The sequence below is a fragment of the Hirundo rustica genome, chromosome 9 (assembly GCF_015227805.2).
Source record: "Hirundo rustica isolate bHirRus1 chromosome 9, bHirRus1.pri.v3, whole genome shotgun sequence".
NCBI lineage: Eukaryota > Metazoa > Chordata > Aves > Passeriformes > Hirundinidae > Hirundo > Hirundo rustica.
Genome location: NC_053458.1, coordinates 19,725,700 through 19,746,217, shown reverse-complemented (window position 1 = coordinate 19,746,217; position 20,518 = coordinate 19,725,700). Strand labels below are relative to the sequence as shown.

The window sequence follows — 20,518 nt, the reverse complement described above, 5'->3', positions numbered from 1 at the left end:
TGCTTCTTTTCAGAAGAAATCCTCCTAGCATTGGTTAATTTATCATTGTTCTGAGTATTTGTTGATAATAAGGTGGAATAAATTAAGCAGAGCTTGAGAGAAATCTCTAATGTTCTAAGAATGTGAAGCCTCATGCAGTGATAGAGATTTACCCTCTGGATGGACACAATAGAGAACACTGGCTTAAAAGGAATTAGGTTAACACACATGCCTGTTGCAAGGGCTTATAACTGTTCCACTCAGTATTAAATACCAAGTTTACAGACTGTAAATGTAAGGATTAATTGTTGACTCGGTTATTACGAAAGTAGTAGAATCTGGCAGACCTTAAATTCTTTTTAGCACATTAGCACACATAAGGGACTGTAAAAACCTTTGTGAATTTCAGATCTGGGGCTTCACTGCAGGTCCAAGTGTTAATGTACACAATGTGCGAAATGGAAGGTATTTGGCAAAACTCATACTATAGAAGCAGAGTGTTTGCTGCAAACCAGATTGAAAAATGTATTATAAAAGATGAATAAAAAACCAATTTAGATCCCAATCCTGCTATTAATAATGTCACTGTCACCTAAGCTTTGTCTTTGATAGAAAATAGCTTAGTAGTAAATCAAACTATGGTCACATTTTTAAAGTAGTCTAAGTGCTACCCTCTCTGTCCCTTACCCATGTACCTTACGTTACTCAAATTTTCATAGTAATCTGATGGATTATCAACGTTCACAGTTTATAGATAGTTCAAGGCTTTACAACCTTGGTGTCGGCCTAAGAGGAATTCCTGCTAATATTGGTAGGATACAGAATTGGATCTGATTTCCTTGCATTGCTCTCACAAGATAGATGATACCTTTGACTTTGGGGAAAATATGGTGAAAGATTTTAGTTGTACAAGTTGTTTCTATCAAATTAAATAGGATTACATTAAATGGCATAGTTTCTAAATCTTGTCCTTGGCTGTATTCTATGTTTAAAGATGAAAAATGTACAAATGTTCTGTAATTTGAAAACTCCTATTTATTGGCAGATACTTTTAAACTTATTTGAATTATTTCTCAATAAATACCGTGATGACAAAACTTTTAAGTGGACTCAGTTTCTTTCATGTTTAATTGCTGAGGGAACACCTTGTCTCTTCCTGTAGCATGGACCATTTTTTGACTGTGTCTCTTTTTTATATGGTATTAGAAACAAGATACTCAAGAATGTAATACTTGTTTTGCTGATTTTCACATCTGAAACTACTGTGTCTGCAGTCTGCACAAAAAGTAGTTTTTGAATCTTTAGCAGAGGCCTCAATATAGCTGGACACTTGGAATGCAGTCCTAGAAGATTTTGCTGTGGTGCAAAATAAGAATAAGTCCACAAAAATATGGAGAGAAATGCTAAAGTATTGTGAAATAGTGGATCAATACAGATCTGCACAGATGATGAACAAGCCCAGTCTTCTGGGGGTCGTAAGTGAAACCTTTTATGGAATCACCATCAGGTCTTTAGTGCTTGATGGCAGTTAATGCTGCTGAACAAGTGATAAAAGTACAGTCTATCCAGTCTCAAGAGGGTTCTGAATAACCCAAAAGTTGCATTTTGTAGTGAAATACATTATGGTAAAAATCCTCAAAATCTAGGTTACACTTCAGAATTATGCAATGTAATGAAAACTTAAAATAATTATTCTCTTTTTTTGTGAATATGTCCAGTAAATAAATCAGCCTACAAGCTAATTTTGCTAAAAGTCTGAATGTGTAGTTGTACATAGACAATTTTCCACCGTTTTCAATATAGGATATAAGTGGTGTGGGGAGAGGATTGTGTTTCTTGGGGTTTTGGTTTGTACTGTATGAGGGTTAGAGGTTGCTCTTTAAAGTGAGATATAGTTAGTAGTTGGTGAGTATCAAAATTGCCTACTCTACATGCGTAGACTGTCTGCATAGCCTTTGAAATACTATAATGTATTTAGTAGCTTTTGCAGCATAGGAAGTCAATGAAAAAATTCCAAATAACTGGCGTGGAAACAGAAGTAGCCAGTTCTGAGCAGTTTCACAGAAGCCTCTGTTGGTGAAATAGTCAGTCCTAGGCTATTTAAAGCATTCATGTGTGCATCTGGATAATTTCTAGTTCTTGTAAGCATTAAATATGAAAGCACTGCTGTAACACCTATTTCTGAAAATGTCACCAGTCAAGATTCCAATTACATAATTCATGTAGGAAATTCATGTAGGAAAATTCTTAACAGGTAAAACAACCTTGAAGTGTGCCTCTAGAAGTATATATATTCAAAATATATTCAGTTAATCTCACAAATTCATATTCAGATTCCTAGGGAAAAGAACAGCTTAATTTTCAGGAGCACTTTGTAATTAGGCAACTCAATTGGTTTCATTTTTGTACCTTGAAGATACTCTGTTACTCACTTTTGCAGCCCATAAACCAGAGCATTCATTTTATCCACCTCTGTAAAGTCCATCTATGAAAAGTGTTGGAACCTTCACAGAGGATACTGCAGAACCAGTGCTTTGATGCTGATTCCCAGAGCAGTTCTGTTACAGGGCTGGGCTCGCAGCAGTGCTGGGAGGCAGGTGGTTCTCAGACTGCCAAGCCCAAAAGCCTCTGAGAAGGGCACCTCTTCCCAGAGCTGGTCAGTAGGAAATGGTGAGGACAGAAGAGTGCCTGATCCTTTTCTGGCCCTTAGACACCTATGGCTGAACTGCAAGGAATCATTTTTGGGATATAGAGACTAGAGCCTGCAGTGGAAAGGCAATAGAGTCCTTTGTAAGAACTGCAAATCTCAGTGAAGCAATTGGGCATAAGATGCTTTTCTATTCTTGCTTTTGGATGTTCTGTATTAGTACGTAACAGATGAAGAACACAGCAAAATAATAAGTGTAGATAATAACGTTATATGTATTTCTGTTTTCAAAGGATATCCAGCATAGCTGCCCACTATAAGTGTCCAAGAGTAAAAAATGAGAACAGAAATATTCTTACCACATTAGAAATAGCATTGGTTTTTAGTAATTGATGGCTCTTGTTTTGTATCCTAAAAGTCAACAAACTATCAGTTCATCAAATCCAGATTCTAAAGCTGCTGCTATAAAAGAGGTAAAGACCTCTTACATTCATTAGGTCTTGGACCACTTAATGAGTGTCAGTTAGAAACATTCACCATAGTAGCATTTATCTTTATTCACTTACAGAATAGATGCAATGTCCTTAGAATGAGTTCTTATAAAGATTCAAAGTTTTAAGAAAAGTAAATATACTAAACAACAATAGGTTATTATGTCTTTAATAGGTAGCATGGTTTCAAAAACCTGTAGTGCAGTGAGTACCTTTTACTTAGGTCCTTAAATATATACGTAGAAATCCAACTAGAGGTAGCCTCTTTTCATAATCTTGTCCACAAATATGAGTCCCTTCATTAGTGCTCACCAAATAGACATATTTTAGTCTACCAGGCCATCACAACTTGTAGGTTTTAAATGATCTGTTACAGTGACATAAAACTGGACTAAACTTTGAGAAAACACTCCGTTTAGTACTGAAGATTAATGTTTCAAGGCTCTTTTAGTTTTTGCAGTGGTTCCATTGGAACAGATTACTGGCAGAATGAAGCCTATTTCCATGGAAAAATATGGAGTAAAATAATAGTAACTTAGAAACATTAGTCTTCCTAAATTTCTCATATAATGCTTTGTACTTCTGTACCTCCTAACCAATTAGGAGTTATTGATTGTAACTCCAAAGGCTCTTTGAGGAGTGAACACTGATAAATTTTCACTTTCACATCAATCAAAAAGTGCATTGCTGAAGAATTATGAGAACTCAAGGATTTATCTGTTTATTATACTAAAAAAATATAATTCTGTTTAAAAGTATTCTTTACTGTATCGAAAAGAGGGAAAGGCAAAGTTACTATAGGTATTAACAGTATAGCAAACATTGAGTTGCACCCTCAGTTTGCTAAGGTGTATCTGTAAAGTAAAGAATGCTGCCTCTTTTTTTCTTTTTTTTTTTTCTTTTTTTTTCCCCTTTGAGTTTTGTTATTGTTTGCATTCAAAGTATGTCCTCCAGTAGGCAATCTGGAATTGTAAATTATGTAGGTAAACACAGTCTTTAAATAGGGAAGGATTATTGTGTCTGTGCTCACTCTCATAAAATTGAGTCTAACATCCAGGAGTTAACAGACCAAAATCTAAATATAATAGGATTTCAACCTCTTTGCTTTATTAGGTAATTGGACAGGAATAAACATATTTTCATCTAAATGAGTCATCCCCTGGACAATTTCGTATGGGAATGAGTTTTGCAGCCAGATATTGCCACCACAGATACTTTCTTGTCAGTCCTACAGGGTTCCAGTTTGAGGCGTGATGGTGAAGTCCTTCCCTCTGAATATGCTGACAGTGGTTTCCTAGTTTCAATATGCTTTTACCCTTTCTTCAATAAATGTCTTGAACTGTCTGGTCCTTAGGCACCAGCACCTTCATCTGAAGTTCAAAAGTGCTTTGCTGTACAGTTTATAGCAAGAGAACAGATGTCAAGCTTGGTACACTCCATCTGCAAAGGTTCAGGGCTCCATTCCCACTGCAGCTTGTAAGTCATTTGCAGCATGTTCCTTGTTAAATAGAAGAAAACTTAAAGTATTGGGCCTTTAAATAGGCCCATTCTGACTTCCATGGTTGTCTTTTAAGGAATAATCAAACTCACTCAAAAGTTCTCTATTCCTTGAGCAATAGATTTTTAGTCTGTATGTATTCCAAGTCTACTGAGGACTACTCTATGGGGATAGGATCACTCTAAATGTTTCACCTCTTCAGATCTAAGTAGGATGTGAAATATTGTGTGAGATCCACACTAATGTGGAATTGCAACCACTCATGGAATTGGCACATAAACTGCTTCTTAAAACAGCTGTACCCAGGTTAGAAACCTGGCTGATAGCCAGCTAGCCTAGGTGGGTCAAAAAAAATTTCTGAAAAAGCACAAGTATGCAGTAGATTTTTTTTTTTCAGAAAAAGAATTTCCAGTAATAAAGTGTTGATGGCATTTTATTTGAATGAAAAGAGTATAATATAGAATCTGTCAATTTATTTTTGACCACAAGCAGATTTAAATTACTAGTACGATACTGTGATTAGAAGATGTGTATGCTAAGAAACAGAAAATCAGGTTTTTCGTATACTTAAGCGTCAATTTATTGACACATACACATTAGCTACTTAGGGTGATACAGGACAGAACACTCTGCTTAGGTGAAACTTTACAGCTCTATTTTCAGTGTGTGTTAATGGCCTAACATTTACAAACCTCACACTGACAGTAATGTCACTCACTAAACTGATTTAAACTTTGTTAAAATCATGTTGTAGATCAAAACATTTTCAATATTGCAACGTCACTAAAATAATTAGCCTTTAAAAGTTATTGTGGCTAGAAAGATAATATGTATAGATTTTAGTCTTTTATTCAAAATGTCTGCAGCTGGTATAATTCCAAAGATGATATTGCTGCCATTAGATGCACTGTTGATCCGTCTTTTTTGGGTTCTGTGCAGTTCGCTTTTGCAGGGTCAGATAGGCTTTGTCAGAATGCAGACGTTTAATGGTGGCTGCTGAAGCAGAAACAAGGAGTTTTATTGCATTTTACTGAGGTGCTAAGTTCGCCGTGATCTCAGTTACAGACAGGATACTTATTTCATTTCAGCACCATTCATTTAATTACTGTCTACATTTAAATAAATCCAAATGCAATGAACCAGACATGACCATTCCAATGCAAAATTTCTTGCATATGTTACAACTTGTACCTTTCTTGTAATGTCTTTTCTAGCGCTCCCATAGGGAGATGGAGAATTGCTGAGCATTTTTACGGAAAACTGGGGTCTTCCTTAAGAGGAGGAGACTTGGTGTCACACATTGAATAAGTCACGAGTACAGGCTGTGTGTCCAAAGGAGTTCAGTTTCTGCCCTCCTTTACAGTTTCTCAGCCCCTCCTTTCTCTGCTATCATAACTTGTATTGTTATGGTACCTGGGAACCTCCTCCATGGACAGTTTCTACCAAGAGAAAGGCAGAGCCATGTTGTGTAGTAGATTCCAGCTCAAATGTCAGGAAGTCTAAGCAAAGGAAGCAAGTCCTCTGAACTTGAATAATGAATGTTGTTTATATTTGTGACATTAGGGCATGTCAGAAATTAATCTACTGTTTCCACCAGACTCTGCTTAGCTTCAGATCATATTGCATTGAGCAATGGTAGTAATTGTTAGGTATAATGGAATAAAAAGGCATCAGAATTGGATCCATATGTGTTGTACCAGTATTATTAATAATGCTATATCACAGATTCCATTTCAATTTAGATATTATGGAGAGAATGATATGGAAGCTATGATATTTTCAACTGTGATGATAATAATGTCTAGATTTCTACAGACTTTTTACATCTTTAATGGCATTCTATTTTTTACAATATAGGGTTATGAATTAATAGAATAGAAGGCATTGTCATAGTCTTTAAAACAAATATATCATTGTCTGTAGAGGACATTTAGGCTTGGAAATGCTAATCAAAACTGGAAGTATAATTTCACATATGTTTTCTTCCTCTCCAAGTAAACAGAAAACACATGAAGCTCCCCTCTGCTCTCTCCTGACCTTCAATGTAGAAGTGCGATCTAGTATCCAGTTTACAGCTACTTAGTGTCAGTGAATTCTTTTAACTTCTAGCACAGATATGCTGATTGATTTTTTTTTTTTCCCCGTAAGTTTCCTAATGGAAGAAAGCTAAAGGGAAAGGAAAGGAAGAGTAAATATAGTTTGGAGTTATATTTAATATGAAATGCTATGGACCAAATATTCTGATCCGTACCACTGTAAATATGGAAAGCTCACTGAGTGAATGGATCTACTTCAGTCATACCACAATAATGAATGTTGCCCCATATAAATACAAGCTGAGATCTTAGTTTGTGGACCACACAAACAGGCAGACTGCATGCTCTTAGCCATGGTGCTCCTTCTGGTTATTCTTACCATTCCCAGAAATCATGTGGGAGCAGCATGCTAGAGAAGAGGTGGTTTTCAGAAGAAACAGAAGCTGTCAGGATGCTGTTCAGTGACACTGAACACTACAGACCCTGGCAGAGACAAGCCAGACTCTGCTCTGCCCTGCCTATGAGTTGCCTTCCTACCTCTCTCCCTGGTCTTCAAAGCAGGCAGTGGTGGCTGTGCAAGGACTGCTCACCGTGTTTTGCACTTTGAGCAGGTTACCTGTAACCATTTGGGTCTGAGCTGCCCTTTTTCAAAAGCTGTGTATTTTAGACTTTTCCCACATGTGTGTTCTGTGGCAACAGCATCTGCTGCTTTCTGGAGAGGCACTGAGTATGTTATCTCAGCACGCCCAGTGAGCTCAGCAAGAATTTTAAGACTAAGCTGATAGTATCGTTGTCAAGCCTACTGAATGCTTGTTACAATAAATGAAAAAAAAAAAAAAAAAATCCTGAAATCCCCTGAGGCAAAATCTCTACAGGCAAAAAGAGGGTTTTTTTGCAGAAACCTCTGTATATGGTGGCCCCAGCAATGACACAGCAGGATTCATGTTTCTTACGCATTCCTGCCTGGTATTCCTGTTATCTAAGACTTCTAAAGAACTTCTTTACTCTTTACTTGTTGGCTAAAATGGCTATCTGAACTCTTTAATATAAATTAGGGAAGCAGTTTCTGTCAGGTCAGGCATGTTATCTTTGGGAATAGACTAATTACCATTTTTGTGTTAGCTGCTTCATGTAACTTTTCATTTCTATATAACTTGTCATTTCTGTATAACTTGTCATTTCACCTAACTTGTTTCTTCTATGATAAATTACATTTCTAGTAATTATTTTAAACTGCCTATCCTGGTATTTTATTTTTTGTGAATCACAGTTTGTGGAAATAAATAAATAGTCTACTGTGGACTGTTAGCAGAATGTTTGTTCTTATTATTTGGAATTTGTGGTTTGAAGATTGTCCTATTATTATGCTGTTTCTTGTCTGGAGGTTTTTTAGCAGCAGAACTAGCAGGGAGTAATGAATAATCTTGTTTATGGGTGAATAGTCTCCCAGTCAGCCAGGCAAAGAAAACCCATTATTCTAAAAAATAATGAAGAATCTGGTACAAATTATAGAAAAGAGCAAAGGATAAAGGAATGTAGCAGTGGTTGACTTACATGGTGAATTGAAATTTTTACTAATATTTCTAGTGACTTGTTCTACATTACTTTACTGGTTCAAATTAATATAGATACATCAAAAATAGCTGTTGGTTACTAGAAAAAATGTGGCAGTTCCTTCAGAATGTTCCTTCAGTGTATGTGGCTGTTCCTTCAGGACTGTGTGGAACACCTATAGAAAATACATTATATCCATTAAAATTATTTTTTCAGTACTCAACAGAGAAACTAGACTATACTACAGAGTTTTCACACTATAGAAACTTTTCTTTTGAGAATATTTAAACATAATTGCTTGAATTTGCTGTATATGTGGATTTTAGGTAAATTCAGGTGTGTACTGTAACATTCATTTCCATTGTGTTAGCTTGCAACAAACATTGAATATTTGGTTTATATTTAATAACACAATGATGATCCAATGTGAAAAGGAAATGAAAAATTGCAAGATGTGAATAAAAATTTTAAGAATTCACAAGCACTTTCTTTCCTAAGAAAGAAGAAGTTATGTGCATTCTAGGCTGACTGAGAAAACAAAGATTGGTTTAACCACAAAATTGAGTTTTTCATATTTGTCAGGAGATGAATAGGATGAGCTAGTTAAACTTAACTTTGCTCACATCTGTGGAAAAAGTGGTTTAAATAGTTGAATATTTATGGGCAGTGAATTTTGAACCTTAAGTTGATATTTTTTGACACAAATAAATGAATGATTACAAACAATAAATCAGCTATAGTTAATGCCACAGTGTAGTTCAAAGATGTGAAGTCAGATTTACCAAGCTCATTTCTCAGCTTTAATATTGAAAGTAATTTAAAACTTTGCCTTCCCAAGTAAAATGGCTATGAGTTTGCCAACATAAAAAAAAAAAGGTCTGCTGACATTGTGTTTCCACTAAAAAAAAAATTTTTAAAAAAATAGAATTGTAGGGAATATGAGAATGAACACCTTAATTTTTCCTAGGAGAAAAGACATGCAGTCTGCTAAGTATTTTCTCTCACTGCCTCTCTTGAAGTGCTTGTCCATTCAGTATTTTGTCCTTTTGCCATAGAAGATTTTTATATATTAAGGCTTTTTGTTGGCTTTTTTTTTTTTTTTTTTGTTTTAATTTGCATCAATATCAGTGCAATAACATCTCTGGATTTCAACATTAGATTGTTAGACACTGAGCACAGGTGCAATCTTATTGTACTTGGTCTCTAAAGTACAAGTTTGCATTTTAACTTGGAAATGATGAAAGACTGCAATTCTGTACATTTAGTCCTTGTAGGCACAGTCCTTGCAGGCACAGTTTCACTGCTTCCTTCTTCCTTTGTGTCTGAAGAAGCAGTTATACCTAGTCAGAATACATTTTAATGTTAGCAACGGATGATTTTGTGGTAGCAGATTATTAGCAGCTGAATGCTTCTGAAAGTTTTGTGCAATATCGGTTTGAAGTTCAGTTCCACTTCTCAGAAGTCACTCATTTAAAGCATTTATTGGAAGTTTGAGCCAGCAAGATCCTCAGCATTTGCAATTGGTGATTTTCAGTGTGTAGGCAAGTAGTTTGAAAATCGTTTGTCATACGTAGTTTGATCATAAAAGTCACATTGGATGGGATGAACTCTTCCATATTTAAAAGGAATAATCCTGTTAAAATAATATTATGGTGTAGGAGTAATGTGCAATACGTTTAAATAAGATGTAGCTACTGCTCTGATTTGACATACACTTTTTCAAAGGAAATAAAAGCCTTTTTGGAGGCTGCATGCCATAGAGATGCAAGATAAATAATTATTTTTGGTTGTTTTTCTTTTTTTAACTTTGCCAGCTGAACCCGTTGATGTGCTAAAAGCATTAGAATTTCACAATTCTCCAGAAGGAGTAACAAGAACAGCAGGATTTTGCACAAACAGAAGGAATTCGAAAGGATCGGATGTTGCTTACAGAGTTTCAAAAGCTGCACAGCTGAGTGCCCCAACAAAGCAGCTGTACCCAGGTAAGAGTGGCAGAAAGCTGTTATTTTTGTACATTACCTTGCTGCATATGTTTTTATGTTCTCTAAAGCCTAGCATGTAGTCCATCATCAGTAGCACAAAACACTTCTCTTATCCCTAGAGTTGAGCCTGCATATGAATGGCAGGATGGGCTCTATCCATTAAATAACTCAGTTTTTATTGGCTTCAGTTATAAAACTCTTCATCAAATTCTGTCACTGCTGGAATTGACTTGTAAGTCATGTTACCTGTCCTTTCATGATGCTATCTGATGGAAACCTGGTTTGGTGGCTTTGGCAAGTTCCCTCCTGTTTCAGTAGTGCATTTAAGAGCAGTTGTACTTCCTGGAGTAGTGCTGCAGTGGGAGAAATGAGTTGTGGTTGGCCATTGCAAAATCATTCCCAGAAGTACCATCTGGTAAGAATTACCTCAGAATATCTGGGTATTTGGGGGGCTAAACAAGGCTGGTTGTGGATAGCTGTGATTCCATCTTCTCTCAAATTTCTCTAAAATGAAATAGTCAAGTTTTGGGAAAGATCCTTTGGGTGTTAGAGAGACTTTTATTCCATTATTTTGCTATCGCTTGTCACTTGACTCAAATTGTTGAGGAAAATAATAGTAAGAATATCAAAACCAAAAATCATTGAAAATTTAAATTTTGTGTTTTGACACATCACGTGGAGTTAGAACAAGTTATACAGAATATATACAGATTAGAAGTGGCAAAGAGAAGTGCTCTTTTTTTGTCCTTCAGAGTAGCAATTGTATGGATATCACTCAGACCCAGAAAAGGGTCAAGTATGCTTTATTTTGTAGTAAATATGTGGTCCCAGAGCAACATCTATGCACAGTTCAAGAGTAGTTTACACGTTCCCTGAACTCATCACTTATTATTAATGGAAGAAGATCAAAGCAAAATTCACTACAGATATAATATTTATATTATTTTAATGCAATTCATCAAGTTCTAGTATATCATCTCAACTAAGCTGAATGGAAAATGTCCTGCTATCATTTACAACAGTTACAAAAAACAAGAAAACAATTTTTTGAAGGTGATTATGGTAATTACTTCCTTTTCAATCTTGTGGAACAGGCATTCTCTCTCCTCACCACTAGAAATCCTTATTTTTCAGGTTATTCTGAGAGAAATTTGAGTGATTGTGTCCCTTTTTCTTAGTACTCTGTAGCAGTGGAAAGACTAGAAGATATCCAAGATAAGATCTAGCTGTGAGGTGTCATTTCAGCTAAACAATACACATTTTAATGTTTCCCATCCTTGCTTTCATCTAAATCCTGTAACTCATCAGGAACTACTATATCCAGTAGTTTTTCCATCTTTTAAAAAATTAATTGAATTATTTACCAACTTTACAGAATATAATGGACCTTGATTTCACTGATTAGTAGGCATTCTATGATTGTAGTATGTAAACTGCTTAGATTTTTGTGGCACTGTTGTTGTACATGCTCTTAGTTATCTTTTACAAAAGCATAAAGGAATGATAACCTAGATATATAAAAAGATTTTTCCGGATATTTTCCCTCCAATTCTTACTGGTATCCATAGTTATTGTTCAAATAGAACCATTCCAAATAACAAGAAATTTAAAAGTATTTGAGAAGGCTTTGAAGACTATTCCAGATATATGTCCAGGAACTATATATGCATATAGTTTTATATGTTAATGCAATATATGTAGTTTTCGTGTTAAAATGTCATTTCTTTTTTGATTTTTTTCAATCAAAGCTATGTTTGGAGGAAATTTTCTTCTGATTTCTGATTACCCAAAGTAGATTCAAGCCAAAATGTTTGGGAATATTATGTCATAGCAGCAACTACAGAAACTACTGAGCTGAGACACCACTCATTTTCAGTCACCTTTCTTAAACAACTCACTTTTTCCTCTGGGATGTTGTGTTTGAAGAGCACAGGCCCACGCGAGCTGAATTATTATCACCTGCCTTAAGCACTCTCAACATATCTTTCAGATTAACAGTGCAGATAGGGCAGGTACTCAGTGCTTGTCTAACAGTTTCTTTGGCCTGTGTTGACAGTTGTCATCTTTCTTTTCCATTTTTTTGTCATCTATTTGCCATGACATTAGAAGGTATAACATACTGTTTAATTTAACGTGCTTTACCCTGTCATGAAAAATTTTTACCAATGATTCACCAGAGTAAATGAAATGTTTCCTATCTGTTGAGCTTTGATCCCTTCAAATTAAGATGTCAAAACGATGTATAAACATGTGCTATGTTACTACAGTGTTGCAACAAGCTTCCATTAAAAAGCTAGAAAGGGGTAGAAATCACATAGAGTATCACTGTAGCAGCTAAAATAAAATGTAAGACCAGGGGGTTCTGGTTTAGAAGGGTTGGATGTCATTTAAAGAGCAAGGGAAGTTCTACACATTTTGTTTATACATTGTAATTCAAGAAGTAAAAACTTATCTTCAAGGAGGAATCTAGAATCTTTGGAGTTTTCCCACAATACCTGTCTTGGAAACAATACTGGAAACAATATTTTCTCCGTTGGAAGAAGAAATTCCAAAATCAGAGCTTGATGAATTCTTATATGCTTTAATTCATTCCAAAACCACAAGATATTATTTCATTAAAGCTTGTTCTACTATTTTATTAAAATATTTAAGAACATTTTGTCCACTCTCCTGCATACAAAGCTGCAGTTATATTCATTGCCAATGTTACTATTCTATTATTGAATCTATTATTAGATTCTCATCTATTTCTTGTATGTCAAATTACAGCTGAGGCCACATGGATCCAGAGCATATTCTGAATTTTAGAATCTCAGTCTTACGCTTTGTTATTAATCCTAATAAAGTTTCACATCAAGTGAAATGCAGATTTACCACAAGATTCAGCAGGAGTGGTACTTCAGTACTTCCTTTATAAACTATATCTTCTTTTAATTTTGTTCCTTTTTAGTTGTAAAGGTGGAAACAGTGTTTGATATATCATCTCTACTTCAAAAAGAAAGCCTCAGGAGATAAGTGAAAGGCAATCTTTGATTTTCCTTATATCTCCCATTAAAGAAAACTAGTTATGTATTTTTTTGTTATGCACAATATAATTCCAGAAAGACTCAAATATATATTGTGAGAGAGAAACTAAAATAAATAGTTATCAAGGGCTACTGAAGTACCTGGGAGTCTTCTTTGCTGTGGTACTGATGCTTGTTATGTTGAGTGAAATTGCAGTACCCACTTTTAAAATCGAAGGTTGCTAAATAGAAGATGAATTTAAAAAGCAGTGAATGTGAAACTACCATGGTTCTTTCATACTTTGTGTTATTACAGGAGTTCACAATAGATTTAGAGCACCTCTCCCAAAAAGACGGGCTGAGAGAGCTGGGCTTGTTCAGCCTGGAGGAGGGAGGGCTCTGAGTACACCCCATTACAGGGTGGGTCCTTCAGTAAGCTTTAAGTACTCTAAAGCCTTTCAGTACTTACAGGGCTTATAAAAAACAGGGGTAGGGGCTATTTACGTGGGCAGGTAGTGATAGGACACAAGGGAATGGCTTTAAAGGGTAAGAGGAGGGAGCAGCATTGGATGATACCAAGAAATTCTTTACTCAGAGGGTGATCAGGCACTGGAATGTTGCCCACAGAAGCTGTGGATGCCCCAACCCTGGAAGTGCTCAAGGCCAGCTTGGATGGAGCCCTGAGCAACCTGGTCTAGTGTGTGGCATACCCTTCATGGCAGGAGGTGGCATGAGATGAGTTTTAAGGTCCCTTTCAACCTAAACATTCTGTGATTGTATGATTTACAAATTATTTTTTTTAAGAACCGTTAAGGTATACCTTTCAGGAATTAAAGTGAGACCAGAAAGAAAGAAAAAAGACATAGAAAATGTTCCTGATATAGTTTTTTATGTACTCAACTTTGAGAATTGGAAAACCCTGCAGTTTGTATGCTGGATCCTATGTGCTTCTAGAAAAAAATATTAAAATGGCTTCATCTTTTCTGAATTTATAGCTGTATATATCACTTTGTTTACAGGTGGAGGTTTTCCAGAAGATTTTTCAATATTAATGACAGTAAAACCTAAAAAGGGTATTCAGTCTTTCCTTTTGTCTATCTACAATGAACAAGGAATTCAGCAAGTAGGTGTTGAAGTTGGTAGATCCCCTGTCTTCCTGTTTGAAGACCAAAATGGAAAACCTGCCCCAGAAGACTATCCTCTTTTCAGAACAGTCAACATTGCTGATGGCAAGTAAGTGTAAAATTTTAAAGTGGAAAATGTATTGGAGACCACTGCATGTGTGATTATCTATTTACAAAGTTTCCTTAAATATTTCAATCAGTTAGTAACATAGTTTCTAGCTGGTTGGACTGGTGCAGTACCAAATTAGAGAAGCTTTACAGCAGAATACAGTTCCAGCTCCAAACAGTGCATACAGCTATAAATGAAACAAACCACCTTTCTTATCTGCCACTTTCATAAATCAAGGGTGAGGAAATAGTCATAGAAGTTAATCTGACCCCAACTAAACCTATGAAGATTCTTCCTGTGCAAGATACAAAGAAACTGTTTTCAAAAAGTCTCAAGAGGAATAGTCTCACTAAAAGAAATGTCTGGTCCATCTGAAATTGGGAGGCAGCGTGAAGACAAGTTGACAAGACAGCATAGTATTTCTTCTATCCTGAGCCAAACCAGCAGATGAATAAAATAGTTTGTGATGTCTGTGTATGGGGAAATCCTTATGTATGAGGAAATCAGGAAAGAATAAGCTGGACAATTAATCCCAAGTGCTGCAAGGATTTATACGGCACCCCCAATAAAGGAATTAATCTCAAACACCTGTTGCATTAGTAATGCAATTAGTTTTCTGTAGTTTTGTAGACAAGCAATCATTCTCTGGGAATATCACTCTAGTGCTTGTAAAAGGACATTAATTCTTTCAAAGGCTTTTTATTTGCTGTGCTGCAGTCCAAGAGGAGCAGCCACAGTCTTCAGAGATACACAAAAATAAATTTTACTAAAGCAAAAGAAAACAACTCAGTGAGGAAGGACAAAAATTGAACTGTAATGAAATATGTTCATAAAGCAAAAAAAAAAAAAAAAAAAAAAAAAAAGGAAAAAAGTAATTGTTTGTTTGGCCTAGTATTACCAGGCAATGAAATTATATGATGAAACCTAGATTTGGTTCATTTCCCTAGCAGAAGGAGTGATAAAAAACAAAGCAGATTTTTTTTAATGGACTTTTGCTAAATAACAAAGCTTTGACATGGAATTTCATCCAAAATGTTGATAAACTTGGAAAAATGAGGAAATAAAAATGAACTTGATTTGGTATACAATATCCTACAGTGAGGCTATGCAACTTTTAAATCAACAGGTGTCAATTCTAGGCACAGTGAGCTATGATTTCATGCTTTCAGCTTCTACACACTTTCAAAAGATAAGCCAACAATTTTCTTCTGACTCGGCCATTTTATGAAGGATCTAGGACAACAATCTTCATTTCAAACTGGGATATATTTAAAAAGTGTGAACAGCGTAATGTGCCTGAGGATGCATGGCCAGTTTGCTTTTATAATGATAGTGTTTAACAGCATTCCAGAGAAAACATGGAATTATAGTTCTGGCTCAGTGATACTGTTTAGCAGTCAGATCCCATTAGCTTCAAGGTGTTCCTTTTGATACACAGACACTCTTTGTAACAATGATCTAAGCTTTCTCTCTGATTTAGGCAACCCTAATGCCACAAATGCCAACTAAAATAATTTGATTCCAGCCTTCCTCTTCCCAGTCCCTAGCATAACATATTTTATATTTTTTGCCCTGGTCTAGCAAAGATTCTTTAACCTTTTGCTTCATGGTGGATTACGGAGCGGTCTGCTTTTGTGTTTAAATATTTGTCACAGCAGAGAGGCTCACAGAATTAATGTAGTCTGTCATGATGATTCATAAAGAATATAGTAGAGTTGGGCAAAACAAACAAAACTTTATTCTCAAAGGTCTGGAAAATAAAGTCACTTGTCAGTACTCTGAATTACTTCATTCACTTTTTGGTGAATATTATGTAGGCAAGGCTGTTGTTGCAGGAGTAGTGCCAAGTATTTGTAAATATATATTTATCTGGAAAAGTATCTGTGTTGGAAATGTTGTATGTATTTGAAAAATATCTATAGCTATGGGATACCTTCAAATATGCAGAAGAACATGGTAAAAGTTTGGTTGATCACACAGTAAAAATAGCAAATTGTGAATAGTAAATAACAACCTGCTGGATTAATTATATTTGCACAAGTAATTTGGAAAATCAAACAATTTCATAGAAAAGAATCTGCTGCCAGACCTTTCAGTCTATTAAAATGTAAACCACACACTGGCTTCTAATCTGAGTTTGATAATGGTCTCTGGTTAAAGCTGCAGAGGTCAGCTTGGGCTTCACCTTTCTGAGGGTGCTCACAACGAGCTATGGATCAGACTCCTTTGAGCTGAGGGACAGAATGTATACAGCAAATAGTCAAAACACTTTGTACACGTGTGTATGTATAAAAGAAAGAAATAGAAGGAGATATTTTAATCTGTGAATTAATTAGCATGCCTGAACTGATTTGATTAAAACACGGTGACCTAGTTTTAAAAACATAAATTACAGTCAAATTATTTCGCATTTTTTTAATAGGTGGCATCGAGTAGCTATCAGTGTGGAGAAAAAGAGTGTTACAATGATTGTTGACTGTAACAAAAAAACTACAAAACCACTTGACAGAAGTGACAAAACAGTTGTTGACACCAATGGCATCACTGTCTTTGGAACCAGAATTCTGGATGAAGAAGTTTTTGAGGTACAAATCAATAATGAACAAATAAAATTGAGTTATTTTGTATTGAGTGAGGGCTTAATGCAAACCAGAATAATCTTTTAGGTCAAATGCCGGTGTAATGTAGAAACTTTTTTTATAGAACCCGTTAGGGTAGGCTGAAATAAAAGAGAAGTAAAATCGGGAAGAGTATTGTTGGAAGATTTGGTGCATTTTCCTGTCCTTTGTGTTGTATCTGGAAGGTAGTTGCTTTTTTTGTCTTTCTGCCTAATGTTGAGATACCTGAGATGTTTGGGAGAATTAATCAGGAAAATTTGTGTAGTATGATACTGGATCATTGTCTTTCTGTCTCTCTTAAACATTTGCAGATATATGTGTGTGCTAACAGTATTTGAGAGCAGGAGAGAAGGACCTGGAAAGTTTTCTGTGTAATATGAATCTGTTATAGTGTTTATCCCACTTATTACTCTTTCCAGTAAATGGAACATACTTTGGCAATAAGGACGTATATGTTTCCATCATTTACTGGCCAAGAAGTACATATAGGAAGGGTAAAATGCCTTTAAGGAAGTAAGTAAATGCCAATCCTGAGGCCTTTCTGGGTAGAATGCTTATGTCAGTAATTATTTTTACAGATTAATTATGAAGCTTCTTAGATCTACACTACTGCGTTTCTTTTATAACATTGTTATAATATATATACACATATATGTATACATGTATGTATACATATACATATACACATAAATATACATATACATAAACTTGAAAAAATTAAATTAAAAATGAAAAATAAGAAATTACAGATTGATAGTTATTTCATCTACAGAACATCTGTGTTCTATCAGTGTCCACAGTTTTAGTCCTAGCTTTAAGCAGAACATGTATGTGAGAAGCTGCATAGGTATCAAGGGGTGAAATAGGAATTTTGAGTGTAACATTGTGGCATTGTTATCTTTGTTTTCCATGGACATGATGAATTGTGGGCCTTTTGACTGTGGAAATTTCTGGGGTGATTTAGTGGATCAACCAGTATGATATGTTTAGTATTTGCAGCCTAATTCACCTGTAGTCCCCAGTACAATTTGCACATCTGAGGAACATTATTTTCTGTTTGAAGATGAATTCCAAATCTGGGATGTGACAAGGATTTTTTAGTCTCCTCATGGGATAAGTACTTTTAAGTTTTCATTTGTATTTCTTTCTTAGGTGAGAAGCCAGCTTCCCCAGTATTTGTGTTTGAAAATAAACTGTCAAAAATGGGTGCAGTGTGAATATGCATAAGTAAAAAACAATTCAGAGAAAAAATTAGATAAACAAATTTATTTTTTAGTGTTTTCCATGTGATTTTAGACTATAATAGAAGCTAAAGCAGCAGAGTCTCTCTTGTTCTTGCAAAGTTTGTAGTAATTTTAAAAGTTGTCAAGCAGGGAAATGCACAATAGCTAAACATCGATGTTTGGGTTGTTTAACTCAGTGCAATCACTAAATAAAAATACCTCTCTGAAGTTTCAGAGGTGCTGAAATGATCATGCATACCTGTTTGGAAATATTTTTTTTATTATATGTGCATAAAGGGAGATCTTAATTTTATCATTTACCTTAAAAGATGGGAGGGGATGTGATAGAACGCAATTATTTTTTTGTGAACAACTGTTGAAAGAGTCAGTAAAGTTGAATGAAGACATAACTTGGCAAATTGAAATTAGTACTTAAATCAGAATTACTAGCTTAATTGAAGAAACTCAAAAATAACCCTGCATTTTTCTTGAAGTCAAACTTGTGTGAAGTCAAAATGGATGCAAGGATATAACTTTACAGAATATTGCTAGAATGAGTTAAAATTACTTTTCTCTGTGGGTGTTGTCATTTGTGGCAGGAGAGAAAAAGAAAATAGTGGTAGCTGGATCTCTGCCAGATTTTTTCTGAAATCTGGTACACTGACATGGCAAGTCAGTGCTTCAATTCCAGCTGAGACCCACGAAGAAGGAGGCTTTGGACTCACAAAAGAAATTGTGCAGCTGTCTGTAAGGTCAGTTTAGAGGCTGAATCTTAAAATTAGCCTCACTGTACATTTCTGAATTTCTTCAGTGATTAGGTTTTCTTACTCAACTGAGTGCACCTCTCTTCTCTTTTTTTATTCAGAGAAATCAGTTACCATCTTATAAGGCTGTTTTTGAAATTGATGGGGATTTAGATTTAGTCTCAAGTCTTACTTAAATTAGAAGCTTACAATCCTTTTGGGATAGGTTTCTGCTTTCTTTGTTACTGTACAGCCACCATGGAATAATTTATACCTATGATCAATTATCTGAATCTGTAGGTAAAAATGCTGAAATTAGAATGTGCCTCAAAGTACAACCTGGTTTGGAAGGGATCCACAGGGATCATTGATCTTCTCCTGGCCCTGCACAGAACTCCCCAGGAATCACACCATGTGCCTGAGGGCATTGTCCAAATACTTCTTGAACTCTGCCGGGCTTGGTGCTGTGACCTCTTCCCTGGGGAGCTCTTCCAGTGCCCAAACACTCTCTGGAACCTTTTCTGATATCCAACCTAAACCTCGCCTGGCACAGCTCCATGCTGTCCCCTTGGGTCCTGTCACTGGTCACCATAGAGAAGAGATCGGTGTCTGCCCCTCCTCTTCCCCTCTTGAAGAAGCTGCAGACTGCAATGAGGTCTCACCTCTGTCTCCTCTTCTCTAGGGTGAACAAGCCAAGTGACCTCTGTCCTAAGTCTGGCCAAACAAAACATAATGTAGTTTATTTTGAATTTGTCTACTGTTTTTCTACTCTCTAAACAGCCTTATTTTTGTTCTATTAACAAGAATTTATCCATCCCTTAGTTACTGCTGCTACAATTTCTAAAGTTTGGTGCTGTTTCCTGAAATCTATCCCTGCTTGAAAGTGTCGTGATTGTGTGTTAAATGTTCTGTTTTTCTCATTCATGGCAGCTCAGAGTGACATTTGGTGGTTTCATGGGTCTCCTTGTTAGCATTTCCGTGTTATGAACCCTGATGTATCTTGAGACCACAATAGCCACTGAAGAGACACATAACATAATGTGTCTTATTCCTTGTGCAGGAAATTCCAGAAATTATCTAGTCATGATATTAGATTTAACTGTTTAAGACTTAAAACTTTACTACAGACTTCTTATATGACACTTACAGCCTTTGTTAGCTTAAATGTAGGAAGCCCCTAAAAACAATTGCCTTTTGCCCAGTGTCAGCAGGATTAGTATTGTATCCATGCATCACAGAGGTTGTCTTATCTTGGATAATAAAGATATTTTTACTCATAATAAGCCAATGATTTGGTCACAGGAGCAGTGGAGCACTCTTCAGTCTCCTCAAACTGAATGGAAATTTAAAATGTGTAAATAATAACCTGTAGATACATGTAATGTATCTAGACTTCAGTGACCTACTAATTGAAGATGATACTGTTTCTTTTTGGTCTTGAACCAGTGTGCCGCAGAACATAACTGCTTGCTTGCATTTCTAAGGTAACTCACTCCCATTGGAAGCATG

The 20,518-nt window shown here is 35.7% G+C and overlaps 1 protein-coding gene across 4 annotated transcripts in view; it reads left to right on the top strand.

Annotated features, from left to right (window-relative positions):
• The window catches only part of COL11A1 (collagen type XI alpha 1 chain), a 129,818-nt gene that overhangs the window by 4,644 nt on the left and 104,656 nt on the right, over positions 1–20,518 (top strand). For all 4 annotated transcript variants that reach the window (XM_040072551.2, XM_040072553.2, XM_040072552.2 and 1 more), the window contains exons 2-4: positions 10,020–10,187; positions 14,212–14,425; positions 16,848–17,010. In XM_040072551.2, the coding sequence (XP_039928485.1) occupies positions 10,020–10,187; positions 14,212–14,425; positions 16,848–17,010 (545 nt within the window). The remainder of the gene's footprint in view (positions 1–10,019; positions 10,188–14,211; positions 14,426–16,847; positions 17,011–20,518) is intronic.